The 26,361-nt window shown below is 42.5% G+C and overlaps 1 protein-coding gene across 5 annotated transcripts in view; it reads left to right on the forward strand.

Annotated features, from left to right (window-relative positions):
• The window catches only part of LOC128765698 (protein FAM124A-like), an 83,570-nt gene that overhangs the window by 12,635 nt on the left and 44,574 nt on the right, over positions 1–26,361 (forward strand). For 2 of the 5 annotated variants that reach the window (XM_053876670.1, XM_053876667.1), the window contains exons 2-5: positions 10,355–10,461; positions 20,672–22,190; positions 24,447–24,636; positions 25,677–25,896. In XM_053876670.1, the coding sequence (XP_053732645.1) occupies positions 20,728–22,190; positions 24,447–24,636; positions 25,677–25,896 (1,873 nt within the window). In that variant the 5' untranslated portion in view covers positions 10,355–10,461; positions 20,672–20,727. Of the gene's footprint in view, positions 1–704; positions 779–10,354; positions 10,462–20,671; positions 22,191–22,564; positions 24,637–25,676; positions 25,897–26,361 lie in introns of those variants that run through there. The other 3 variants (XM_053876668.1, XM_053876669.1, XM_053876672.1) reach the window with 3 other exon arrangements.

The raw sequence follows: 26,361 nt of genomic DNA on the forward strand, positions 1-26,361 counted from the left end.
TATTCTATTTCAATGGGCCATTTGTTCTATTATGAATTGCTCAGCTTCACACATTACAGCAAGGAGTCAACACTGTCCTAGCTATTTTGCAATGCAATAAGAAACATGTTTTACATCTTCAGCTAGCAACACTTTCACACTCATAGTTCTGGTAGTCAATGGTTGACTTGATGAATCACAGTCCCAAACACAAATGTAGATCTTCAGCAGGAATGCTGAGAGTGGTGGCTAGCTGTGTAGCGTTGATGCCTTTGGTGTCCAGTAGATTTTTTTATATATCGAACCTGAACATTGACATATAATCTTTGTCCCGAGACGTTGTGTGAACTTGTGTGTGTGATCCGGGTCATCTGTTGACGGGGCACTTGTCACGTCAGTCCAACTGAAGTGGATAAAACTGCGGGGGATAGCAGATTAATTTACTGTTGAAACGTGGCCAGGATGTTGACACAGCAGCAGCAGCAGTAGCAGCACCTGCCAGGAATCCACTCTGTCTGCTACTCTCCCCCCTACTCTATATGTGCGTGTGTGTGTCTGTCTATATGTGTGTAGGTAACGCAGCTCATAAGTTGAACACAACAGCCCGCTTCCCGGGTTTCCATGCCAACCTCAAGAGCCGTTCACACAGGAGCATGCTCAGTTTGCCCTCGTTCGCTGTAACAATAGCCGGTGTTCGGGCTCACACATTCTTCTTCTGCTCACAGTGGGAGTGAGCAAGCTGGATGCCTGCTTCACTACGGAGTTCCTTATACAGACAATCAACCCACTTTTTCTAACAGTAAGTGCTTTTATTTTGAAATGTTTTTGCCTTAAGCTTGCACTAAATGAAAAAGATGTGTGCTCCGCGTTTAGGCTGATCCTTTACAAGAATGATGTTGAATTGATTCAGCTTAAATAGATGCGTCCATGAGTGTCTATGTGTTTGTATATTCCGGATTGGTGCATATTTATTCTGCTCAATTGGAAGTGTAGTAGCATCGCTTAATAATTCATGAAGCTCTGTGTAGAGGAAAGTCGAGGCATGACAGCAGAAGTAATGTGATGCTCCTCTTGGACACACACGTCTCTATTTTAGCCTATTTTGGCTCTCTGTTTTGCCTCATTATGCGTATAGCGCACTCCATGTTCATCCCTGAGTGGATGTTTATTCCGGCCAAGTAGACAGACTGTCAGAGAAAAACTGGATCAGAATAACGAAGATGCACAGTCATCTGTGAAAAATGATCTGCAGGTGGATGCAACATGACGAGCGTCGGACCCTTGTCTGGTTGCTTAGAGGGAACAGTTGCGCAGCCCCAGCTACACATTAGAGGCTCCCTGCCTCAGAGGGACTTTTACAGAATCACACACTCTGAGTTAGTATCCACTTCCCACAAGATTAATTGTTGTGGTCGGTAAATTTCTGGTTGGTCGATAGTCTGCTCCTGTGCCAGCTCTTTCTGAGGGAGCAGATGATGAATGCTGACGTGTGTAGCCATCCTGTAGGTGATGAATGAAAATGTGAATTAATATGAATGTCACTTCTTTTAATAAAAACACATCCAAAAATACATAAGTTAGTAATGTTGAGTGCCATGTTTTTTTCTGTCTACGAGTGATCCGCTACTTCCTTTTATTGCCCTATTTCTATTTCCTCATCTTGATGGGTTAATTCATATACAATCGATTATAAATACAGTTTAGATGCATACATGAAATAATTGTCTTGGAGTGTAGCTAGGCTTACTCAACTTCATGTTTTAACTTTATTTAATGGTTTTATATTGTATTATATTAAATTGATTTTGCCACTCCAGCCACTTGTGGAATACGTCCAGTATGGATCTAGCAAATAGATGTGGGCCTGTGTTTAAACAGAATGTTGCATTTTACATTTTCATTTTTACATTTGTCACCCCTTATTATATGTTTGGATAGCGAAACCTTAACAAATCTTAACCATAAACCTGTGAAACTAAACAATACAAACCCAGTGACTCTGGAGCGCAGTGATGTATCTCTGAAGAGCTTAGTAGTATTAAGAACTGTCTGATGATAGTGACTAGTGGCAGTTTGTTCATGTTTGTGTCACAGTTAAAAGTTAGCTCCCACAATCACTGATGGAGGTTGTGCTGTTGAAGCGATTAATGAACTCCAGGTTACATAATAGAACAATAAAAAGGGAGAGTGATGACATCAGTTGTGGGGTTGCGACGGACGACTCACTCTTTTACCTGGAGGGAAATTGGAAAATAAATTGAGTTGACATTGGCAGGTTTGCATAGAGATATTGATGCTGGGAGAGGATTGCTTTCAGGATTAGTTCACACCAGGCTAATCATTTCTGTGTCCATCAGCATGGCAGATCAGGAGACTTCCTGGGGTCAGTTGTTCTCTGCCAGATTTGATAGCGGTAAAGCAGGAGCTCACTGCTGATAGACAACATCGCCACTGAGGGCAGCAAGATGTGAAATAGAGTACTTACTGCTGAATGAACGTTCAGGACGATCGTTTAGTGCCTCCATCAGTCAAACTCGTATCACATGTGATCACTGTCCTCAGCTTAATGATTCACCTCACCTGCAATAAACCTTCTAGACAGTAATTCTACTCCTCAATGTCTTTTTTAAAAAATTGTTTGTCACACTGAACAGTGTTTTTGCCTTAACAGAGCACAAAATGTGGATTTCTCATTGCCTTTTGACATGAAAAGGCTTGGAAAAACTTAAGTAAGTTGTTATTTGCGCTGTAAGTTCTTATTTGATCATGATTTGAGAAAATAAATGTTGAACTCTCAAAATATTTAGAGTAATCTATAGTGCAGCGTTATTGTGAAGTGGCAACTTTTGCGGGGGAAGCACCGAGCAGACGGGGCCATGACATAACCGTGTGTCTGTGTGTACAGCTGAAAACCTTGGTCTTCCTTTGTTGGTGGGGTCTTACTGTATATTGTCAACGTGTGTGTGTGTGTGGCTTAATTGCTGCTTTGTAGAGTAAAAATATTTTAACTCTGCTTCATTGATCACTGGTGCCATTAATCGTTGCAACGTACTAATGTGAATGGTGTAAATACTTGTAGTGCGACACCACCATACTGAACTTTCTGAGTTAGCTAACAGTGTAGTTCCTCAAAAATTAATTTGGGTACTTTTTGGTGAGGAGACAGGCACAAGAAATATTTTTTTATTTGTTCCTTACAACCAAATATTATCTATGATATATTCAGGAGTTGAGGTGGAGGATGGTTGTGAGTATTTGGATTTGCCTCTTTTTTTGCTATGTAATTAAAAAAATAAGGTGGTAGTTAAAGTTTAAAAGACTGGTGGATGGAACGGGAACCTCAAAAATATCTTTAATCACTGGCTTGATCGAGTAAAGTTACAGTTAAATAAGAGTCCATGTAATCCTAAATCCAGTAAATCAAGATCAGTAGAATTTGGCCTTGGTGTCTGGGGAGAGATATATTCCTGTAGCTCCCATTGGGCGTCGGCCAGAATACAAATTTGAGCCCAGTGATGGATGTCAAGTTTGATTCTCCAGAGCAGTTGTGCTTCAGCGCCGTCGGAATAGTTTTATATCCAGGGAGCATCTATTTTCGTCTTCTTTCCTTCCTCTCTTTTTCTCTGTCCAAATAATTTAACGCATGCATTCACCCACCGTGCTTAAAACCTAAAATATTATACCCTGTCGTCACCCTCCCCGCCTTTGTGAGATCAGGATTCAGTGGATGACCCAGCCATGATGCATCCGTGATAGAGCGTGTTTGATGTGACAATGAGGCGACAGGGAGAGTCTGAAGGTAAACAATGAAGCCCCCAACAAGGTCAGGGGGTGCAGCATTGATCTGAGTCTGGGGGCAGCAGGAGAACATGTGATGACAGGAGAGATTATTGATTTGACCGCATTCATTATCTTTAAGTGCATCTGTCTACATTGCAGTGATCTGATCTGCTGTTCACGCCACTTATCTTTGCTTTGCTGTTCACTTAGCTGGCGATCATGTCAACGTCACTGCTGCTTTACCACTTGTGGTGCTGGAAGGGATGACAAGCATCTACCCGCTGCTTATAAATAGTTGTCATTCATGCCTCGTTCTGTATGTTGATATTCACAGTATGAAGGAGAACTTGTTCATGAGCAACGGATGGCCAAAGAGACTTGGTAGTTTACATCACTCCTGCCCCGCTTCTCCTCTTACCTTCCTCATCTCCTTCACTCCTGCTGACGAACAATGACTCAGATCCATCTGCTGTCTAGTGACTCAAATGCTGGTTATCGTCCTCTCTGGAGAGCAGGGGCACCTTGATTTATCTTTAGCTTACAATCACTATTTTTCTACCAAAATAATTGTCACTCTTACATGTTGCTTCTTGCTCTTACCCTCGCGTGTGTGTGGGTGGGTTCTATCTTTGTGAGAACCTGTATGAGATTTTAATCAACAGAGTGAGGACATTTTTGCAAAGTGAGGACATTTTGGCACTTTTGCTTTGTCAAGCCTCAGTTTGAGGGTTAAAACTACAAAATAGCTGGGTTATTATCTTTGGGTTTTAGTTTGGTTCTGAGTAAAGGTTATGTTTAGCCATTTGTTTGAGATGGTTAGGATTACGGTGAGAGACTGGGGAAGGGGTTATGTCAATGTGTATGTCATTGACGGTCCGTCCTAAGTTAGGAAGACTTCAGTCCACCTTTGCATAAGGCTCGTAAGCGTCGGCTGGAGTCTTAATATTCGCCAGAGCCTCCCTGTCCTTCTCTAATAGCCCCCCAACGACGGCATCTTGGGGCACGTGGTCGACGGCCTCCTCTTGGGCCTCGTCTTAAGCTCGTGCACCGAGTACGACATGTCCTCTTCTTCGGGAGGTTCCGGGTCCTGCGGTCGGGCTCCATCGGCGACACGAAAAGCTCCGGCGTCGAGGGGAAAGCCTCTCGGTGGAGGAGCGGCCGCTTTTTCCTCTTCGTCCTCACTCAGGCCATCCCTCAGGGCAAACTCCTGAGCTGACACAGACACTGAAACAGAAGCTCCGGATACCAGAATACACGAACACCCGGACTTCGTCACTTTCGTCGTACTGGTCCCAAGGTTTCATCTTGGGCTGCTTGCCCTTGCCTTTGCTCTTGGCATGCCGCGGCTAGGGCTCGGAAGACTTGGCGGAACCACGAGCAGAGGGCCTCTCATCTCTGCCATTCCTCCGCAGGGAGGTCCGTGCATGCAAGACGTGTCTTACTCCAACACATGAGAGGTGGAGCATAAATGGGCGGAGAGTTAAGCCAATCAATTCTCAGGCGCGAGGCGGAGCCTCGGAGTGGTTGTAGTTCAAGTCCACTTCAGTGTCTGATCCTTTTCTAGTAGTGGAAACTACACTTCCGAGAGACATCACCAATTTCACCTGATGTCCTCAGGCTGGCGCTAGTGGTCAATGAAAGATTGTACTTCACGACTTACTTTTATTTTACTTAACAATTTATTTTACTGATTCCATCATCCATTACAAGCAGTCAGGAATATATACAGGCGAGAAGGAATCTTCTTATCACTACAGTAACTTTCATGAAATTAATTTCCATTAGTTTACATGAGCTGCTGCTTGCCGAAACTAGGTCGAAAAATGACCTGACCCCCAGAAGAGGGCCTGGTTGAACACCTGAGAACACCATCAGACCTGGGAGTGGAACATAAATTCACAAACTGAAATTGAATGATCAAATTCTCATGAAATATTATGTGTGGTTTAATCACACAAGACATGTTTCTAAAGCCCTTTCACTGTCAAGCAGTTTCTTCATCATGTTCTCCTTCTGCACCAACTTCTGTCGAAATAATGGCTGACAAGAAAAATATTTGGAGCATTAAACTGTCATCTTGTGCGTCTTCTGATCTCTGGAGAGTGACCACAACACCAACTAATTATCTCAGTGTCACTCACATCCCGACTAGTCTTGTTCACAGGTCTCTATTCTGCGTTAATGCTTGAAAAATAGCACTGGCTGCTGCCACCTCGTCACTGGTGTGATCAGTCCATCGATCAGGCAGCAGCGCGTGATATTGAGAGCTACATCACCACTCCGCGGAGGAAAATAACCATCAGGCATTGCTGTAAAGCCATTCATTTCAAGATTGCACTTTTAAATTGTCTGCTGCGATTGTGATCACTCAGATGGAAGGTTTGCCAACAGGGATGCATGTTCTACAGAGAGGTGGTGAAGGACCTCCACATACACCTGACGTTAAAGTACTTTGTTACGCCAGAAGGAACAGTGCTGAGGTGAAATCCTACTGGAAGCGGAGAAAGCACTGTGTGAGGTTGGCCCTTGACTGCTCAATGATTCAAGTCGCCCACCTCTTGTCATGACCTTTACCACTGACTCATCCTGTTTGAGCTCTGCTCTATCAGCTAATGACTCGTTCCTGCTCAACTCCGATGAGGCATCCATATTTATTTGTAGCTGCAAAGGTTAGCTGTGTGTAGCTGATGTTATTGAAGCGGGAACGTTAAGTTAAGTAAGAAGCTAAACAACCCCTCAGTGGGGGTGAGTATGAGACTGCGTGTTTGTCTTGAAATGCATTGGCAGGCTGAATAGGATGTCCCCGTCACTCTTCAATTCCCACGTACTGTATGAACATGCATCACATCCCAGAAGTAGCATGATGTTCCGCTTCCTTTGCTGTTTGGATTTTTTAAATTTATGGCGAAGACGTGGACTCCAGACAAGGGATCGGTCACTGATCATAATCGGCCGATTTCAGTGTGACCGGTGAATGCAGATCACTACCGGTCATTGCTGATCACAACAACCAATCACGTGTGACCGGCGGCGTTCTGATGAAGCCCCGCTGGTTGTGATGCGTCCCCTCCTCCCTACTCGCTGCATCCTGCACCACATGCACGGGAAAATGATGTGCATGGAAGCGTGTAAAAATTAAATATCCCATTTAAAGCTCCAGCACTTGACGGAGCACAGATTTTTCCGGGCTCATGAAAGTGAGACCGCTGGTTACTTAGCAGCAGGCTGTTAGCGCGGCAGGCTGTCCCACTATGTGTGGGGAAAACACACATACTGGGAAGAGAAGTCTGGGTTTACTCTCAGGTCAGGTGCAGTCTGTATAATTTATCTGCAACATTTCCAGCAGCAACACATGAATTATGGAGGCTTGGGAGCAGAGAAGAGGGATGGTGGAGGTAGACTGCTAGATTTTAAGTCTAGTTAAATAACTATAACTCTCATCCTGTGTGGTCTGTAGATGCATATTGTTATGTGCGCACAGTCAGTAGGCAAAGATCACCTATACTGTATCATGCATTAGACTTTCATTAAATAATGATGAATGATGAATAACTAATAATTAACTGTTGAGTGTGTGTATTTCCAAAATAATCCTCGAACGATCTTGTTGTCCCAACCCCATTCAGTCTTGGCTCCATGTTTTGGTCACATTTATGTCCAAATATTCGTGGTTTTCTTATTATCCCTGTGGTGATCAGTAGGTGGTGTCAAATGCCAAAAACGATCAACAAACCGGTCTTAAAAGTCTTGTTATTCATGCTGATTTCTTTTGCCTTTTTAAGCAACAAAATAGTTCATTTGTATCACTTTCAGAAGCCAACATGCTAGTGTTATTTAGGTTGCTCACTGCCGGTACTCTGGCAAGAGGGATGAGGGAGCCACTACGGCTCCACATGAGAGAGGGTACCATACAGTAAATGCTGTAATAACAATGAAAGTCAATTGCATGTTTTTCCACATCCCCCAATCAAATCCCAATTGCTATTTAAAAAAAATGTTGTGCAGCCCAATTTCATAAATCTGTTTTGTGTGCACACCATTTTGGGCCTACACTAGTTTCAGCTAGTTTCTACGCAAGGCCCCAGGACTTTGTCTTCTGGCCTAAACTTCTTCTCCTGGTCTTTGTCTCATCCCCAAATTTAATTGTCTTGTCTTTGTCTCAGAGGTCCTGGGGCTTGCGTACTTTACTGTTCACATCAAGGCCCAACCTGTCCCAAAACCTAAAGCTCCATGTCCTAAATCTTCTACTGTAAGCCACCACTCTACAAGACCAATAGGCCACTTTTGGCTAGAAATGCTCTGGTTTTGTATTCATGTTGTTGAAAGGCTCAGCACACAAGGCGTAACACTTAAGTGTCATTCAAAATCTTATTCCAGGTTTAATGTGGTTCTGAAAATAGCCGTCTTGCTCTGTCTGCGCTGCTCTGACCTTCAGCGCTCGATACCATACGAGACTCTTGAGTCCCATGGAACGACAGCACTTTGCAACACTTGCATCTTCCCCCTCATCAAGTCTTTCTCCTGGTGCAGGCGATGGAGAAGCCGTAGGCAGCGCCCTCCTTGTCATCACCCCCACTGATCATGGTGCCTCATTAACCCACATTTTCCTGTCTGATGGGAAACAAAGAGGTATGGCTGGGAATTCTGGGTGGAAATTTCTCAGGCAGGGAAACAGATTTTTCTTTCCTAATTTATGCTGTCCAATTCCTACAGGTCTTCCTGCTTTTTATGCTAATGATGTTTTGAATTTATAGAGGAACAGCGTGGCAGTTTGAAACGAGGTGTGAGAATCACAATACTCACTGTTCTGGATCACCATGTTGGAGTCCAGAGGATAGCAAATGGAAGCGATTGTCGCTGGCTGATGTATTTCAATATTTCACAAGCCTGAAAGACAACCGCAATCTACATAGATCTGTCACCTGGGTCTAACTAGCGACTGTTTCAAACATTTAAACTGTAGCTCTTCAACTAGACTCCTAAAAATTCTACCTTTGACTCTTGCTTTTGGGTTGACAAACAAGATCACTATGCTTGAACGATTAAATTGTCAGATTCCTGTGAACCATTTAAGAAAACGGGAAAGAAGGATAAGTCATGTGTGCAGACTCACTGTCGTTGAACAAGCTGGTCTCAGACTGAGCTCTGACAGGTCTCCCCATCTCCAGCTGTGCCATGATCAGTTTGACATTCTCTCTGCACGCTCTGGATGTGAGACTCCTGCTGAGCCTCGCTGGGAGGGACTGTGTCATGCCATGTTGCTCTATGTGGACGATCAAAATCAGTGAAGCTGTGCCCATTTGCGGAAAAAGAGTTGCAGAATAAATAATAATAATATAAGTATAGTTGGTCTTCAACGGCATACATAATACACAAAACAAAATGATGAGCAACTAGCTAATTTACTACATTTTGCATTACTTCGAATTATGGTATGATGTACGGTATGACTGGCAGTGATGCTGTTTCACTGTAAAAAGCAGACTGAGTCACAGAAATTTGAGAACAAACAAAGCTGTTGCACTTCATCTCCCATGTAGCTGCTACGTTAGAATAGAAAATAGAAAATGTAAAAAGCTCCATAGTCATGCTGTCACTCAAGTGATCCTTTGGAGGAGAGTGGACGCTGGGAGTCGTCTCCTAGTGACAGTTACTTGTCAAGGCTCTGCTGATGGTGAAGCAGCTGCCTCCTGTTGGGGAGGAGGCAGACGCATCGCAGGATGTGTGTTTAAGTAAATCCTTACACGCTGGGTCTTTTGTAGGTGATGTAGATGTAGTACTTGAGCCCCTGTGATGGGTTCGCAATGATAAAGCAATCTCAATATATTCATGTTCCATTATTACCATTCATGGTGTGTGCCAATTTTTGTTTGTGAGGTGAGTAGAATTGATTTAAGGTGGTTTCAAATGAACTAAAGTGACTAAGTAAATCATTCCCATTCCTGGTCATCCACAAATGTGTTCACCACTTAGTCAATTAAATCATTTTTTCATGTTAGAATACTTGTGTGTGACAATAAAGTCATTAGAAAATTAGTCCAATGAAGAGAGGATTATTTCAGGATTATGTCAGGTACAGTGTTAAGTGGATAGTGGATATATTTGTGGTGATGGATGTATATTTGGAGAAAGCTTCCTGACTTTCTGCCAGTCGTCTGTGATAAACTGTGTGTGTGAGTGTCCAATTCAGACTGATGATGAGCTGAAGATGAATCCTTCATATCACTGGTTACTTATATTAGGTTGAGTTTAATGTAATTCAATGGGGTTTCATTTTAACTTCACTTAAATCAATGTGATTGAATTGTTGCATGAGGTACTGTGACTGAGTCAGTTCATATGCTGAGAAGCAAGCATTTCTGTCGTGCACACCAGGAGGCATGTCATCGCTGTCCTGACTAATTACGTAATTGACTCAAGATCTAATTCCATTTGTACAAGGAGGGCATGGTTTGTTTTACAGGATCAGGATTCATCTGGTCCTGTTCCATCCCAAGGTCATGGTCGCTCCGGCTGCCCTGCTAGTGCGGCGCTCCCGTCCTGTGCTCCAAGAGCAGGTGTTTGATGGACTATCCCCTCTTCCTATCTCTTGTAGCTCTGGACCTGAACACTTTGACTGTCTGCGAGCTTCAAACGCGGAGCTGAGAGGAGGAACGATTCGATGACCTGCTGCAGGAGACGTCCATTGTAGAAGAAGATGGGGTAAGTTCAGTTGGCACTGATGTGACCTCAGTAGCTGCAGGAGGGCTTGGTTTCTGCACCCGATTTCTGGATAACCTCTCCACCATGGAAGAGGTTATCTCGAGGAGATTTTAGAATGCTTTTGAACAAGAATGCATGTTTGACCTCCAAGACTTGTCTGCTGTTTAAAATTAAAAGAGGAGGGGGGCGCTCGTGAGCTCGACTATGTAGGACGTGTTTCATGGCGGTTCCTCGGGGATGAACAAAATATACGTTTAATAATACCTTGGAACTCAAATTTTCGCTGTGCCTCAGTGTTGGGATTTTGTTTTTCAACACTCATCATGTCAACGTCTCGGTCAGCTCGCCAAAAAACTCGTCAATCGCCTGAACCGGAGTCACCGGAAAAGTTGGATGCTAATGCGGCTATGCTACGAAGCATAAAAACGATGATGGAAGATATGCGGTCCGAAATTATTTCGAAATTTGAAACCATCATTGCGGAGACTGTTAAAAGAGAAGTCAAGTCAGCTGTGAAATCTTTTGAGGAGAAGCTCATGACACAGAAGAGCACTGTCGACGAACTGGAGAGGTGTGCTAATGAGCATGATAACAAGCTGGCGGAGCTACAGGCTAAGGTGACTTCATTGACAGACAACGTCGAATCACTGAAAAAGACATGTGAGGACTTGGAGGCGCGCTCCAGGTGGAACAATATCAGACTCATTGGATTGCCTGAAGGGATAGAAGGACCTCGCCCGACTGATTTCATCGCCAGTCTACTACAGGAGTTGCTTGGGCTGGAGACGGAGCCGCTTTTAGACCGGGCTCACCGCACGTTGCGTGCCAAGCCGAAACATGACGAACCTCCTCGCCCGCTTATTGTTCGGATGAACCGATTCCAAGACAGGAATCTGATTCTACAAAGTGCAAGTAAAGCTTCACCTTTGATGTACAGAGAGAAGAGGATCCATATTTTCCCGGACTTTACGTCGGCGGTGGCCAAGCAGCGTGCAGCTTTCAGTCCTGTGAAGCGTGAACTTCGCAGTCATCCAGATATACGGTTTGGTCTCCGGTACCCGGCGATTCTACATATTACACTACCTGACGGTCGGGTGAAGAAGTTCGACAACCCAAACTTTGCAATGGACTTCGTCAAGAGCAAACTTGGAACCAAATCCCCAGCTCCGAGCTCTCCAACTACACGTTAGCAACTGTTTCGAATTGCTATTTTTCTACAAATTGCTATAACAATAAGTTCCTGATAATTGAATTCAACACTTGATGTTGTTTGTTTTCTTTTGTTATCATTTTGCACAGTTTCAATATATCATATTTGCATACATTGTACAGTTAAGGTTCTATGAGGTATTGTGGACATTTATTTCATCCCCAGGGTTAAGCATAAGTAGGTTTTGATCCACTTATGAAAGTGTGTTTAGGTTTTGTTCGGTGGGTTAAGTGGGCACGTATCTTGGATGCTTCTGCCAGGGGAGGGGGGGATGCAGGGATTTTGTTGTGTGAGTTTTGTTTTCTTGTGTTGGGGTTAGGAAGGGTACATTTTACTTGGCTCGTTTTTGAACGTTGGGGCAAAATAGTAATATCATTATTACAAATGTGGTGTTTAATGATTATTCCATGACCTCAGGTTGTGATATTAAGTTTACAAGTTTGAATTGCAGGGGCTTAAACAACCCAATCAAACGTAGCAAAGTTTTACATTATTTACAGCATGTAAATGCAAATATTGTCTATTTACAAGAAACCCACCTGAGGGACTTGGATAAGGTCAAGTTGAGGAGAGGCTGGGTGGGACAGGTTTTTCTTTCATCCTTTTCAAGTCGCGCTCGAGGTGTAGCAATAATGCTGCACAAGTCTATTCATTTCATTCATTCCAAAACTATCACAGATCCCTCTGGTAGATATTTAATCGTTATTGGGAAAATATATGACATTAAACTCATCTTGGCAAATGTTTATGCACCCAACTGGGATGACGATAATTTTTTCAGACATTTTTTTTCACTATTGCCTGATCTTAACTCATTCAATTTGATTTTAGGAGGTGATTTTAACTGTTGGATCGATCCTAGTCTGGATAGATCATCCAGTACTCCAACTTCAATCTCTAAATCAGCCAAAATAATTCGAAGTTTCATGGAAGAATTTGGAATGATAGATCCTTGGCGTACTTTGAATCCTTTAAAAAGACAGTTTTCTTTTTTTTCACCTGTCCATCATACATATACCCGAATAGATTTTTTCTTAGTCCATAAGCGTCTCTTAAATTTAATATCAGAATGCAAATATGAACCAATAGTTCTATCAGATCATGCATGTTTATCCATGAATATATATGTTAAAAAAATGCTGAGAGTACGCACCCCTTGGCGTTTAAATCCTCATCTGCTTCTAGAAAAAGAATTTGTTGAATTGATATCAAATCGCATTGATCTCTTTCTACAACTTAACAGGACCCCTGGTATTTCTCCTTCCTTACTTTGGGAGACTATGAAAGCTTATATACGTGGTGAAATTATATCCTTTGAGACACACAAAAAAAAGAAATGGAAACAGAGTTTGAATCAACTAACACAACAAATAATGCAGCTAGATCAAGAATTTTCAATATCAAAATCACCTGACTTGTATAAAAAGCGAATTATCTTACAAGCCGAGTATGACTCACTGATGACACAGTGCGTTATAAAGCAATTGCTACAGTCTCGATCAACGTTTCATGAACATGGTGACAAACAGAGTAAACTATTGGCCCATAGACTCCGTCAAATAACATCTTCACAATTAATTCCTCAAATTCAAACAAAATCAGGGGTAACTTCGGATACCACAGAAATTAATAATAGTTTCAAAGAATTTTACAAATCTCTATACACATCTGAGGTCAACCCTACAATAACTGAATTAGATGCTTTTTGTGATCAACTTATTATTCCTACTCTAGATTCAAACTTATTTCAAAAATTGGAATCACCAATTACAATGATAGAACTTGAAATGGCAGTAAAATCCCTACAATCTGGCAAGAGCCCAGGACCGGATGGTTTTCCAGCTGAATTTTATAAAATATTTTGGGACAAACTAGCTTTGCTGCTGTTTGAGGTCTTTACTGAATCATTTGATCAAGGTTCTCTTCCACATACCATGTCCCAGGCTACTATATCTTTACTATTAAAAAAAGGGAAAAATCCGTTATTCTGTGGATCATACCGCCCAATAAGTCTACTTAATGCAGATTATAAAATACTTTCAAAACTGCTCGCACGACGGCTGGAAGACGTATTACCTTCAATCATATCAATGGACCAAACTGGTTTTATTCGTGGTAGACATTCTTTCTTTAATTTGAGGCGGGTGTTTAATGTATTGTATAATGGCCATTCAAACATTTCTATGGAAGCTCTTGTCTCATTAGATGCGGAAAAAGCATTTGACAGGGTGGAATGGAATTATTTATTCTTCATTTTGAAGAAATTTAACTTTGGCTCTAACTTTATAAATTGGGTTAAATTACTGTATTCCTCACCACAAGCTACTGTAAGGACTAATGGCTTGCACTCAGCCTCTTTTCCACTTCAACGATCCACAAGACAGGGATGTCCACTCAGTCCCCTTCTATTTGCCATTGCCATAGAGCCTTTGTCCATTGCAATCCGTTGTCACCCAGAATTTACAGGAATTACCAGAAATGGAGTAGAAGCTAAGATCTCTCTGTATGCCGATGACCTGCTGTTATTTACGTCTAATATAGCTCAGTCTATTCCAGTGGCTCTTACAATTCTTGATTCCTTTGGAAAAATCTCAGGATATAAGGTGAATTTTGGGAAAAGTGAGTTATTTTTTGTCAATGGATTATCAGAAGATGATTCCTCGCCAAATTTACCATTTAAACTTGCCAAGACAGGCTTTTGTTATCTAGGTATTCATATCACAGATGCATATAATAAATTATTTAAAAGAAATTTCAGTGCACTATTGGCTCAAACTAGACATGATTTTGATCGATGGTCTCTTTTGCAATTATCGGTTGCGGCCAAAATCAATACAATAAAAATGAACATCTTGCCTCGTTTTATGTATTTGTTCCAATGCATACCAATATTTATTCCCCGTTCCTTTTTTCGAAAACTAGACAGCATTATTTTAGAATTCATTTGGGCCAAAAAGCCACCGAGATTAAAGCTGCAGTCTCTTCAAAGAGCTCGAGAGTTGGGAGGCATGGCGCTTCCAAATATGCAATTCTACAACTGGGCGGTTAACCTAAGAAATTTAAATCTTTGGATTCAGTACAACTCTCTTGAAGATCCACCGATGTGGCTTACTATAGAAGCACACTCCATACACCCAGTCTCACTACAATCCTTGTTGCACTCCCATATTTCTTCATCTATTTCCAGGTATACGAGTAATGTCATTGTCAGGTCATCAATGAAAATATGGGTGCAGTTTCGTCGCTACTTTGGCTTTCAATCAGTGTCCACTAAATGCCCACTCAATAACAATCATTTATTTCCTCCTTCATTAATGGATAAAGCCTTTTCAAAATGGGCCGAACTGGGAGTGAAATGTATCAAAGACCTGTTCATAGATGGGACGTTTGCCACCTTTCAACAATTAGTCAATATATTCTCGGTGCCTCAGAGGGATTTTTTCCGATACTTACAAGTACGAAGTTTTGTCTCCATAACATATGCTTGCTTTCCGGCTTTACCCACTGACTCTGAAATTGACATATTTTTGAGTGCTCTTTCATCCTTTAAAGGTGCTATATCGTCTATCTATTCTAATATACAGGCACTTAGATCCAGCTCATTGGGCATTTATAAAACAACTTGGGAAGCTAGCTTAGGAATGGAAGTGTCTGAAGACACTTGGAGTGAAATATTACGGAGAGTGCACAAGTCCTCTATTTGTGCGAGACATTGTTTTCTTCAATGCAAAATTCTTCATCGAGTTCATTTCACAAAAGAGCGACTGGCAAGAATATTTAAGAATGTGTCTCCTTCTTGTGATCGTTGTCATCAAACACCAGCAAATTACATCCACATGTTTTGGGAATGCCCACATTTATCCAAATATTGGCGAGAGATTTTCTCTTTTCTATCTAATTTGACAGGTATCATAGTTCCACCAAACCCACTGACAGCCATCTTTGGGGTCACACAACCTTCACTCAGCCTCTCCTCCGTACAAAAAGATGCCATAGCTTTTACCACTCTTCTTGCTCGACGATTAATATTGTTAAGATGGAAATCTAATCTACCTCCTACACACACACAGTGGCTAAAAGATGTTCTATATTTTTTGAAGCTAGAGAAAGTTAGGCTGGCTATACGTGGACAATTGGAGAAGTTCAATAAAGTTTGGAAACCTTTTTTTGTTTTAATCAATAGAATAGAATTTACATTTGAACCAGAAGCTGTTGACAATTAGGTGGGTTTCCATAATTTTGTACACTGAGGTCAAATTATTTGTCATTTATTTATTAATTTATTTTCTACTGTTCTGTATATTTGCATGATCATTAATATTACTTTTTTCTGCTTAAACACCATGCGCCTTGGTTGTCTCAATGCTCATAATTTTGAATGTACCATAAGAGGGTGGGAGAGAGGGTTGGTGGTTTGTTTTTGTTACGTTTTTTTTTTTCTTTTCTTTTTCTTTCTACTCTGTTATTTGGCAGAATTCACCTCATGGCCTTGATATCATGTTTTGCTGTTTTGTGTTCTGCCAAAAAAACCAATAAAAAAATTATAAAAAAAAAAAAAAAAAAAAATTAAAAGAGGAAATGCGAAGTTTCTAAAATGTACTTGGTCTGAGGAAGTAGTGACAAAGGTATTTAAATAATTGAAATGCGAGTGTCCCTCCCGGTTACTTGTAATTGTTGTACGGGGATGTTGTCAAACGCCTGCTGGGTGTAGACATATTTAAGTCAGTGTTGTGGGAGGAAACCAGAGTGATCTGTAGATCAAGAGTTTTATTTCTAGTTCAGATACTTTTTATATTTAGACTGAACCTATATCGCCCGATGTGCAACAATGTCATTCAACATCATTTTAATAAATGTACTCACATAAACAATTCATTAGTTCATTCCTATCCAGTCTCTCTCCCTCCGTACATTGTGGGAAGCAATGGTCAGGTTGGTGTTGCTCCTCAGTTTGTTCTGATGACAGAGGGTCGACGTTCAAAGGGCCTCTAAGCTGACAGTAACTCAGGGACAGAGCATGGAAGGCCAGCTGAGTAGCCTGCTGTCCTCCACTTCTGCTACAACCATCAACCATTTTCACTACAACTTTTTGTAGCCTAACGGTGCAGATACCTACGTGTGTGTACTAATTTTCCAGTAACCTTTATGTGCACTTGAAGATAAAAGCAGCAGAAATAAAACAGAAGCACTGGAATATTAACCTCGGGGCAATAATTATGCTGGATATTACATTAAAAGAGATTTTGTTCCACTCTCTGCAGGGAACATAAATTGATGCTGATTTATTGAGAGAAAATAATTTAGAGAAATTATAAATTCCTCTTTCCTCTTGTGGAGGTAATTTGAAATTTCAAATCTCTCCTGGTAGATCAGAAAGATGCACCTATAGTGAAGTAGGATGAATGTTGAACGGAACTGTTTTCCAGTCTGTGGAATGCTTCAAAAATTTGCATGTTTGGAGGTGTTTGCTGAGTCTGCTAGAGCTAGAGAAGTAAGCAAGGTGTATAATGGCGTCACAGCAGTGACCCTAACATACCTCCAAATGTCCCATCATGGAAGATATAAAAAATCTTATGATATATATAGAATTAACAATTATGACTAGGACTAACTGTTCTTTCTCTGTACTCTTGTGACAGTTTTTTTTCTAGGCACTTAATTTTTTTTCTCCACAGTTTCTCTCTAAAATGATATTTTATTGACACATTTTTTCCACAGTTAGTTACGTCCACCAAGAAAGTTACGGTGTTTTCAACTGCTGTGGTTTGCAATCAGTCTGTCGGCTGTGTTCAAAATAACTGCAATGTCCTGGAAATACTGTATGTGAACCGGATCAATGTCTAAATGCAAAATTTTATTTATTTATTTTTTTTTACATTGAAGCAACAATGCGTAACATTTGGACATAAATAGATTATTTTCATATTTCCTGAGATAACAGGTTCCATTGTGAATAGTCCAAACTCCCAGAGTCAGACTCTCCAGATTCTTTGGACTATGTGTCATTCTCTGAGCAAGCCGCCTGGAGGCGTGTTCTGTGATGGCATCACTGCCCTAACTCCACCCCCACCGCAACACCTTACGGCAGGGCGACCTCGGCATTGAGCTTAGTTTCTTTGTTTACATCATGCCAGAAGAATGGAATGACAGAGAAGATCCCGGACAAGTGTCAATATAGGAGATGCATTTACAGCCTGGCCTGGGAGCTACAAAAGGATTTTCTTCTGATCCTGAAGTGGCAATGTTTCTACTCGACTTGTAAGTCAACTTTGTGTTTACCGCTGTCTCTGCTGTGTTGCCAAATCATTAAACAAATGTGTATATGCTTGTTGTTTGTATATAAGTGTAGTATATATATGTTTGCAGTGAAAATGACTTGCTCATGTTCTAAAACAGTTATGGATGTTTGTCTGCTGTTTGTCGTATTGCACTGTTGAAGTGCTCAGTGAAAATAAAGCTGGCCAAACCGATTAGCCACGATGCTAATACCCGCGCTAGTCATGTTAGTCAATATATTATAGTGAAAAAGTGTTTGTACCGGACTTGTAAGGCATTCTTTGTGCTTACCGCGGGTGTTGGGTGGGTTATCAAATGTGGGGAACTTATTTCTGAGATGATACCAAATGTGTATCCGTTAACCATTTTATTGCATTTATCAAAGTATATAAGTATATGTAGATATAGCCTGCAAAACGGATCAGCTCCGCCCATGGCTAACGTCTGCTAGCATTTATCAGACAGATTAAAATGTTGATTCGCTGTCATTTGCAGTGTTTATGGTCCATCTGGTTTGGACAAGTGTAACATGTTATATCTCATCTATCTATAGCTGCTGCCTTTGAGTCCTCTGATCTGCAGACCTGCTCGGTGCTGCTGAGAGACGTGACCAGCGCCACATTTCATCATCCCTGGCGATTGTTTGGGAACTGATTGAAGAAGAATAGTTTCTAATGCTGACGTTTGTGTCCACAGTCAACTCGAAATAAACGTTTGAACGGACGTTTTGCTCACGCTCTGATCTCTTTTTGTCTGCTCCTTATTGAATCACATGACAGTCATGAAGTAATAAAGCGAGAGAGGAAAAAAAACTGCGCCTTCGTCTTTATTATTCTACAGTGCTGTAAACGATGGCGGTACACCGCCACTGCTTAAATGAGAGCCAATGAGATGAACACGAAGGTTGTTTTTGTTTTTCACGGAAGAATCCCGTGATAAACGTCACAATGACTGATGTTTGTTGCTCGCGGAACTGTAGTGCATTCCATATTGCATTCGAGCCGGATATGTGAAGGAGACGGACCCCTGATGACGGCTGCGTCTTACAAATTCATTTCTCATAATTAAAATATAGTGATTTGTTGTCACCTTATCAGTAAATGTTCAAACGTTCCCCTTTGCTTCATTCTGGAACATGCATTCAAAATAAAGTTTTATTGTCAGGGTCCGTCGGTCTAACAGCTGCTTCTGCCTCTCGCTGGATCCTGCCTCTCCTCACTGGCTGCATGAGTTCCATCTCTGATGTCGAATGATAGATTCTTCTGGAGTTGCCTTTGGAAATATAAACTGGACAGTGTGTTGTGTATATTGCCATCTGTGATTACATTTTTTGCTGTTTCGCCATGGTCTTTCCTCATAAACAAACGTGGGGAGGGACCTGAAACCCAGCCTTACGACAGCTTGCAATTACACTCATTTACCTGTGGCTCCGCTATGAGCAAATATTACCTAGAGCTGCTTAAATTGAACTTTAATTAAATATTTAAAGGTATCACATACTATAATTATCACAGTGTCAACTTTGTCTGGTTCGTCTACACCAATAGTCCATGTGGCTACATTTCAAAATAGTTTCCTGGGTCACAAGACAAAAGGTAAAGAACTGAACAGTAGTCAGTCTCCTCTGTCTTGAATTATGATTGGTGCCGTTGGTGTTTCTGTGTATAAGCAGTAGTGACAGTTAACATAGATTTGAGTTTTACTATTCACCCACCCATAATCATGATTGTGGAGAACGCGTAATACATGGTCATTACAAAGGAAAGAAGAAGGACATCTCCGGTCATCTTCATCAGTCTCACACTCTCTCTCTGTATGTGTCTCACGTGCTGAAAAAAGGGACAATAATCCCTTCTTTGTGCTTCTTGCGGCAGGGAAAGAAGAGCCTGAGGGGGTATATGAGGAGCCATTTATGGAAACCGAATGTGATTTTTCTAGTGAGATGGGCACGCTTGGGAATGTGCTCAGAATTTCTCTGCTGTTGCAGTGAAAACACCCATGCACCTCCCAAGGTTTCATGACAAGTCGCGGCCCAGTGTCGTGCTGCTTCTCCTTCAAACACATTCAGAGCCTTTGCCCGGCCTCTATTGCCGTCATATCATTGTGTTTCACATCATCTGATTTAGAAGGAAACATGAATTACCTTGATCATATTCAGCAGCCGTTACGGTGACCATGATGACCCCACTCTGTGTTGTTATTCCTGCGTAACAGCTCACCTTAGGGATGATATCCAAACAATTGAGATGTCTTCCCTGAGTGATCACGGAGCTGTGAGAAGTGTTATTTATTTATCCATAAGACTGAGTTGAATCAATGGCACAATAAGAAGTGAGGCGGCACTATTGATTTCATGACATGATAAATTATAGCTCAGTACAGTGATTTTGTGTCCAAACTGTTGGTGAGAATGATGAAAGTGATCTTCCCTCTCTTTGTTTTGATTTATTTTATTTGGTTAGTCGAATTAAACTGGCATTGCTCACCACTTGCTCATTGGATCTGTCTATTGGGCTCAAAGAACATTATGGAAAGTAAATTATACCATTCAACGCCTCTTTATTCATTTATTCCAAGGTTGATGTCTTCTCCTCACAAGCATTTGTAGAAACTGGGTTATCTTCCAGTCATCTCTAGTTTATTAAGTCCCTTAATAAACAAGGATAATATAAAAAAAAAAAACAATGGATGTATTTTGTTTGAAAGGTTTCTTTATCTTTGCAGGTCAAAGGTGTTCTTGGTTACCACGTGTTTGAGGGCCACTGCCAGTGGCCTCAGACATGCCAGACGTGAAGCTCCCTGCACCATGTGACTACCCCTCCTCCTCCTTGTCCAACACAGCCTCTGCCAGCTCACCTGCTGGCTGCAACCCCCCGCTGGACTTCATCATGGACATAGAGTCCTGCATCCCGGACATCCCCTTGTCTCCTGACAACCTGTCTTCCTTTTCCCCTCACACTGCAAGTCGCTATCCTGGGCCCATGTTTCCATTCATTACCAGGTGTAACAGCAGCACACTGCTTACTCAACTGGGGCTAAGGCACTGTTCCAACAAACACGACCAGGAAGAGATGGTGCAAGGACAAGGCAGGGGTCAGGTGTATTGTACCCCCTTAGGAAACAACCGGCGCAGGCCTTACAGGAGTATGGAGAACCTGAACTGGAACCATCTATCCGATTCAGGGCTATATACTTACATCACTGCGCCCTACAGGAGTGTAGATAGTGAGTTGATTTTACGCTACACCTCCACTAGCCACTGGTATGATGGGCCTCCTGATGAACGAGGCTTGATGTCCAATCCAGAGAGCCTTGCATACTATCCATGTCATGGTCTACCCCGTAGAGATCTGCCGCTGCTCCCTCAGGTGCTCTTCCCTGGTGCGATGGATGAATGGGAAGTCAAGAAAGGCTTAAGGGAAAAACTGCGTCTCCAGAGTTCCAGGTCAGCTGTAAATTCTTTGCCTTTGAGACCCCAGGTGACCTCTAATGCTCCAACACTGGACCAAGAAAGAAAATTCTTACCAGGATCTAAGTCACTGATCTCAGCACGTGTTAATTGCCCTGATGAGATCAAGCAAGAGGTCTTGAGGCGCTTGAAACTCAGGCGACAAAATAGCAGCCCCAACTTAGCTGTCACTGTGTCGCATTCCAGCCCCAAGGTACTTAAGACTCCTTACATAACTGACAGCATTGCATGGACAAAGGATTTGAATCGTTCTCAATCTGAGGGTCAACACACTCCTGTAGGTCCCCTTTATATTCCAACTTTTGAAGAATTTAAAAGGATGAGGCAAGCAGAGAATTCCACAACTAGCTTTGAAGCTTTTGGTCATTCCAACACACTTCTACCTCCATCTGACCTGGCCAGCACTCAACCAAAAGGGCCTGCGGGGGACGAAAAGATGACAAGCAGCAGTGGTGAAGTTCTGTGCAACTGTAACACATTCTCACCCATCCGCACCGGCCCATCCCCACGCTCACCTCTGCAGCCCCTGGCCAATTCAGTTCAAGAAAAGGTGCCCCTCGCCTCTGGGGAGGAAGGTGCTGCCAGGCGTCGACGGAGCAGCCTGCAACCCACTGGATCAGTTCCTTTCCACCCAAACAGGGATAAATGGGTTCGGCCCTCCAGCTGCTGCCCAGCACTTCTGATGGAAGGAACAGACTTATCCAGCTATGGAGCAAAGATCTATAAAATGAAGGATGGCTTTCTGGGCTCGGCACTGGACCTCATCAAGAAAAGGTTGGTCTCACTCTTTGTTATGCTCCCTGTTCAGTTTGTGTGTTCATACACTGGTACAATGATCCTTTATTGATCCAATGACATTCAACATAATCCCCTGACTACAACTACAAAGTGCTGGCCCAAACCTTGAAAATGTTAACAGAAGCAAAGTAGATTATTTTTCTTTGTGGGATGGCGCAGTAGAATAGAAACCAAATTGATGATAATTTTCTATCACAGATGGGCAAAGTACATTTTTGCTCAATGTGTGTGTGGGTGGAATGTGTGTGTGTGTGCAAACGTGTGTGTGTATCCATCTGCTTAAGCTGGTGTTTCCTCTCGCTGTGTTATCAGTTGGTCAGTTAATGTGATAACAGCTCCTGGCCCGACAGACTTGGCTCTGCCAGACGGAAAGTTGTAGGTGAGCTGGCATCAGGTCTGAAAACCTGCCATTCCAAACAAACCCACTTTACTCCTGGATGGAAAGTAATGCAAGTGCATGATTTATTAATTGAACACGACAGCATCCCTGCACCTTTGGTTCTTCTACCTTCCAATAATATGTGTTTTTTCTTATATCACTGCAATTCTTATATCAACTCAACCTGAATGCAGAGAAGTAAATATCTTGTTACAATTACTTTTGTGGTTTGAGTGCTTATCTGGCATTCATGGCTGGGATTATGATCCAATCCTGGGTGAAGTAGAAAGGATTATCTTTATAGAATTGTGTGCCTGTGTGTGCGTATGTGTCTGAGAGCAATCTTTTGTAAACCATTAGAGACCAAGGTCGCCCTGGACACCTCACTGTCAAAGTATTTCTATGTCATTATAAAGTGGTGTCGTAACATGGTGATGCTAAATCATCAAAATCCAATTCAAGAATGAATGGCATGCAGCCCGATTATTTCATTTTTAAACATGTAAGTATTTTTTTGCCACATGACTGAAATTTATTTTATGCAAATTTAATATACTTAGCTTGTGCCTAAACACTAAACCCTCTGTTGGCAAAAAAAGTGTACCACCTAGTATAAAAAATTTAAATCAAAGAATTAAAGTGGCCATGGCAGCGCCAAAAAATACACCAACAAGAAAGTGCAGGATGATCCTGACTACAAAGTACCAACGTCGTCCTTACTTCTTCACACTTGCCCAATGATGTGCTGCTTTAATCATCCAAGGATCAGAATTACTACGAGCTTTTGTGATGAAAGTAATGTGAAAGACGTGTCAATAATTGTGTATTATAACTGATAACATTCAATTTCCCCATTGTGAGATGGATAACGGACTGTCTTATCTCATCTTATATAGGCCCCAAGTGTTCTGGGCTTGCAGATGTAGTGGTGTACAGGGGTTGTCTGAAAACTGTGTGCATCAGTGAGAAGTGTGAAGTGGATTGTGTTACATAGAAATCCATCACACGCTGTGTTCTCCCTGTAGATTAAGCTGCAGGGGATTTCTCCTGCCGCATCACTTGGTTATCGACAGCAAAGTCCATGAATGAAATGTCTTTAATGACGCACCATCTCAGAAACCATTGATTGTCCAGCTGTATTCATACTCCTTCATTCACAACACACCAGCTTCTGCTTTGCTTCACATGTTGACTTCATTTTTCATGTTCATGAGTGTTTCAAATACAACCTGATGCCTCAGTGTCTGTCTTGACACCCCATGGAAGGTCTGGTTCTGGATTGAACAGCCTCTCTCCCTGTTTGTTCTGCTGTTCCTAATTCAATAAATTGTGGTGCAATTATGATCTTATTTTAACAACATCAATTGGCTCAGTATCTTTGGTCTAATATGGCACCTGCTGGGTCAAGCATCATGTGTCCAAATGATGTGACCCTCAGGACGGATATGCTGTTATATAAGCACCATTGCTAATACAGCCAGTGTTTGGGGTTACTGAAGGACAAACGAACGCAGAAGGCATTTTTGCGCAACCATCACGTTTGTGATTTGAAGTGTGTTGTGAAATTAAACGTGTGCATGTGTGGTTTTGTGCTCAGGCTTTAGAGTGTGAGTGTGTCTTGTGCATGTGTAGCTTATGCTGGGGTACAGGTGTTAACGCATGTCTCTGAGTAGTGTGCAATCGTCTGTGTCTGGATTATAAATCCAGCCTTTCTCCTCCTGCTCTTTCCTGCATTTTCCCACTTCCTCCTTCACTGCTCCCCTTCCTCCATCTGCCCTCCACCCCTTCCCTCCTTGCTCCTGTAATGTTCTCCCCTTCTTTACCCTCCCTCACCCATCCCCTCCCTCTCCCAGCTGCAGTGCAGAGATTTCCGTTGAGGCCCCCGTCAGGCTGTCAGGTGACCGGGACGGAGACATCGCCACCCCCTCGGCTGACAGTCAGCCTCTCGCCGTTGCCATGGCAACGTCGGCAACGGCCTGCAGAGCCGAGTCTGCCGACCACACGCCTGCGAGAGGAGGTGAAGGAGGAGAAGCTGGAGAATGCGTAAGCATATTCTTTCTTTTCATTCCGATCGTTGTGCCTGTATTTGCTTTCCATTTACACGTCAATATTCTGGGATGGCGAGAGGACTGCGACACTTTCACACATGCGCTGATACAGAGGTATTTGCTGAGAGAGAAGGAGCACGCAGCGCTTCCAGCAACAGTCTGAGGATGCTAAGAAAGAGGATTAAGCTCCAGCAGCTGGTGGCCGGTCACTCGCCGCGGCTTCCCGGGAGCCCAATGTAGAACAGCTGCGGGAGAAAGAGACAGAATGTGCACACATATTTCAAATCAGTGGGTGATGAAGTGGAGGTGGAAAAGCAAGGTGAGATGCTGTATGTTGTTGGAGCAGGTGTGCCATTTTGTTGTTGTTCCAGCACACACGTGTGCAGCATGATGCTGGGCTTGAATCGATAACCATAGCCGTTGTAAATAGAAGGTGGCCATTTTTTTTCAGTGCCACTCTTTAGGCTCATTAAAGCAGATTTTTCTCTTTTTATTTATGCGGAGGTCACGCCTGGCTACTTCACTGTCTCTGCTGCTAACATGTAGCCAAGGAGATTAAGTCTGCAGATGCTGGAACCTGGTCTGACTCCTTGTACATTAGTAAAGCTGCCGAGCATTAGATGTGAAAATTCATCTGCATTCCAGCTGCAATCTGATAATCCGGTGACGACTGTCCTTCATGCGTCTGTAAATCCTGGTTTTCTCGTGATGTACTTTCTTCGTCCTACAGATGTCTATTAATCTTATTATTGATGCAGCTATTCATCACAGTTAGAGGAGGATCATCACATATCCATGGATATGACCTTTGAACTCAGGCAAGCTCATTTAAGATGATGAAATGTTTATTTTGGTTCCGTCCTCTACAGTCAGGACTGCATCGCAGACTGGTTATGTAATGATGTCAAGGAATGTTGTGTGTCCATGCTGAAAAAAACCTTCAAGTATTATCTCATGTCTTTCTCCCTTGAGAATTCTTCAATTCCATCTGTTGCTATAGCAACACCTATGTCTGATTGACACTTGTCTCTCCAGCAGCAGCAGCATCAACAGCAGCATGCCGGACTGGGCTGCAGGCGCTCCAGCTCGGATGCTGTGTATGAGCCGGCCGAGACGGTGAGGGCTCAGCGGGAGTGTCGTCTCAGGCCCCACTACAGCGATCCCATGCCAGCCGACGCCTCCAAGCGCAAGCAGCTGGAGATGAAGATCGCTGCAGCCGCCCGAAACCATGGCCATCGGCGTGACAGAGACAGCGGTGAGTGTTGAGCCTCTGGTCTGCTATCATTTTGGCTGAAAATGTTAAGGGCAGGTCTACTCATGGAAGGTTTTTTTTCCAAAATTGAATGGGGAACGTTTATCAATCCATCAGCTGTCTTTACCTTATGTGATTGGGGGAATACCAAGGTGGTCCCATGTCAACCAACAGACTCTTCAGCGTGTTCTTTCCGCTGAGCCTCCATGTTGGACTTACCTGGATCACCCCTGCTTGCAGGAATCCAGGAGCCTTTAACCCCAATTTCAGCTAGTTCCTCTCTATTACAGTGGTTCCTCTCTGAGCATCTTCTCGATGGTCGAGCCTCTGAACTTATTTCTTATTGAGAGACTACAGAGGAAAAACCTTTTGGTTGCTTGTATCCCAAAACGTTTTTTCAGCTGCTACGCGATGCTCCTGAGAATTGGCTGGTAAACCGAGAACAAGAACGCAACAATGTGGAGACTG

This window comes from Synchiropus splendidus, chromosome 10 (genome assembly GCF_027744825.2).
Source record: "Synchiropus splendidus isolate RoL2022-P1 chromosome 10, RoL_Sspl_1.0, whole genome shotgun sequence".
Lineage (NCBI taxonomy): Eukaryota > Metazoa > Chordata > Actinopteri > Syngnathiformes > Callionymidae > Synchiropus > Synchiropus splendidus.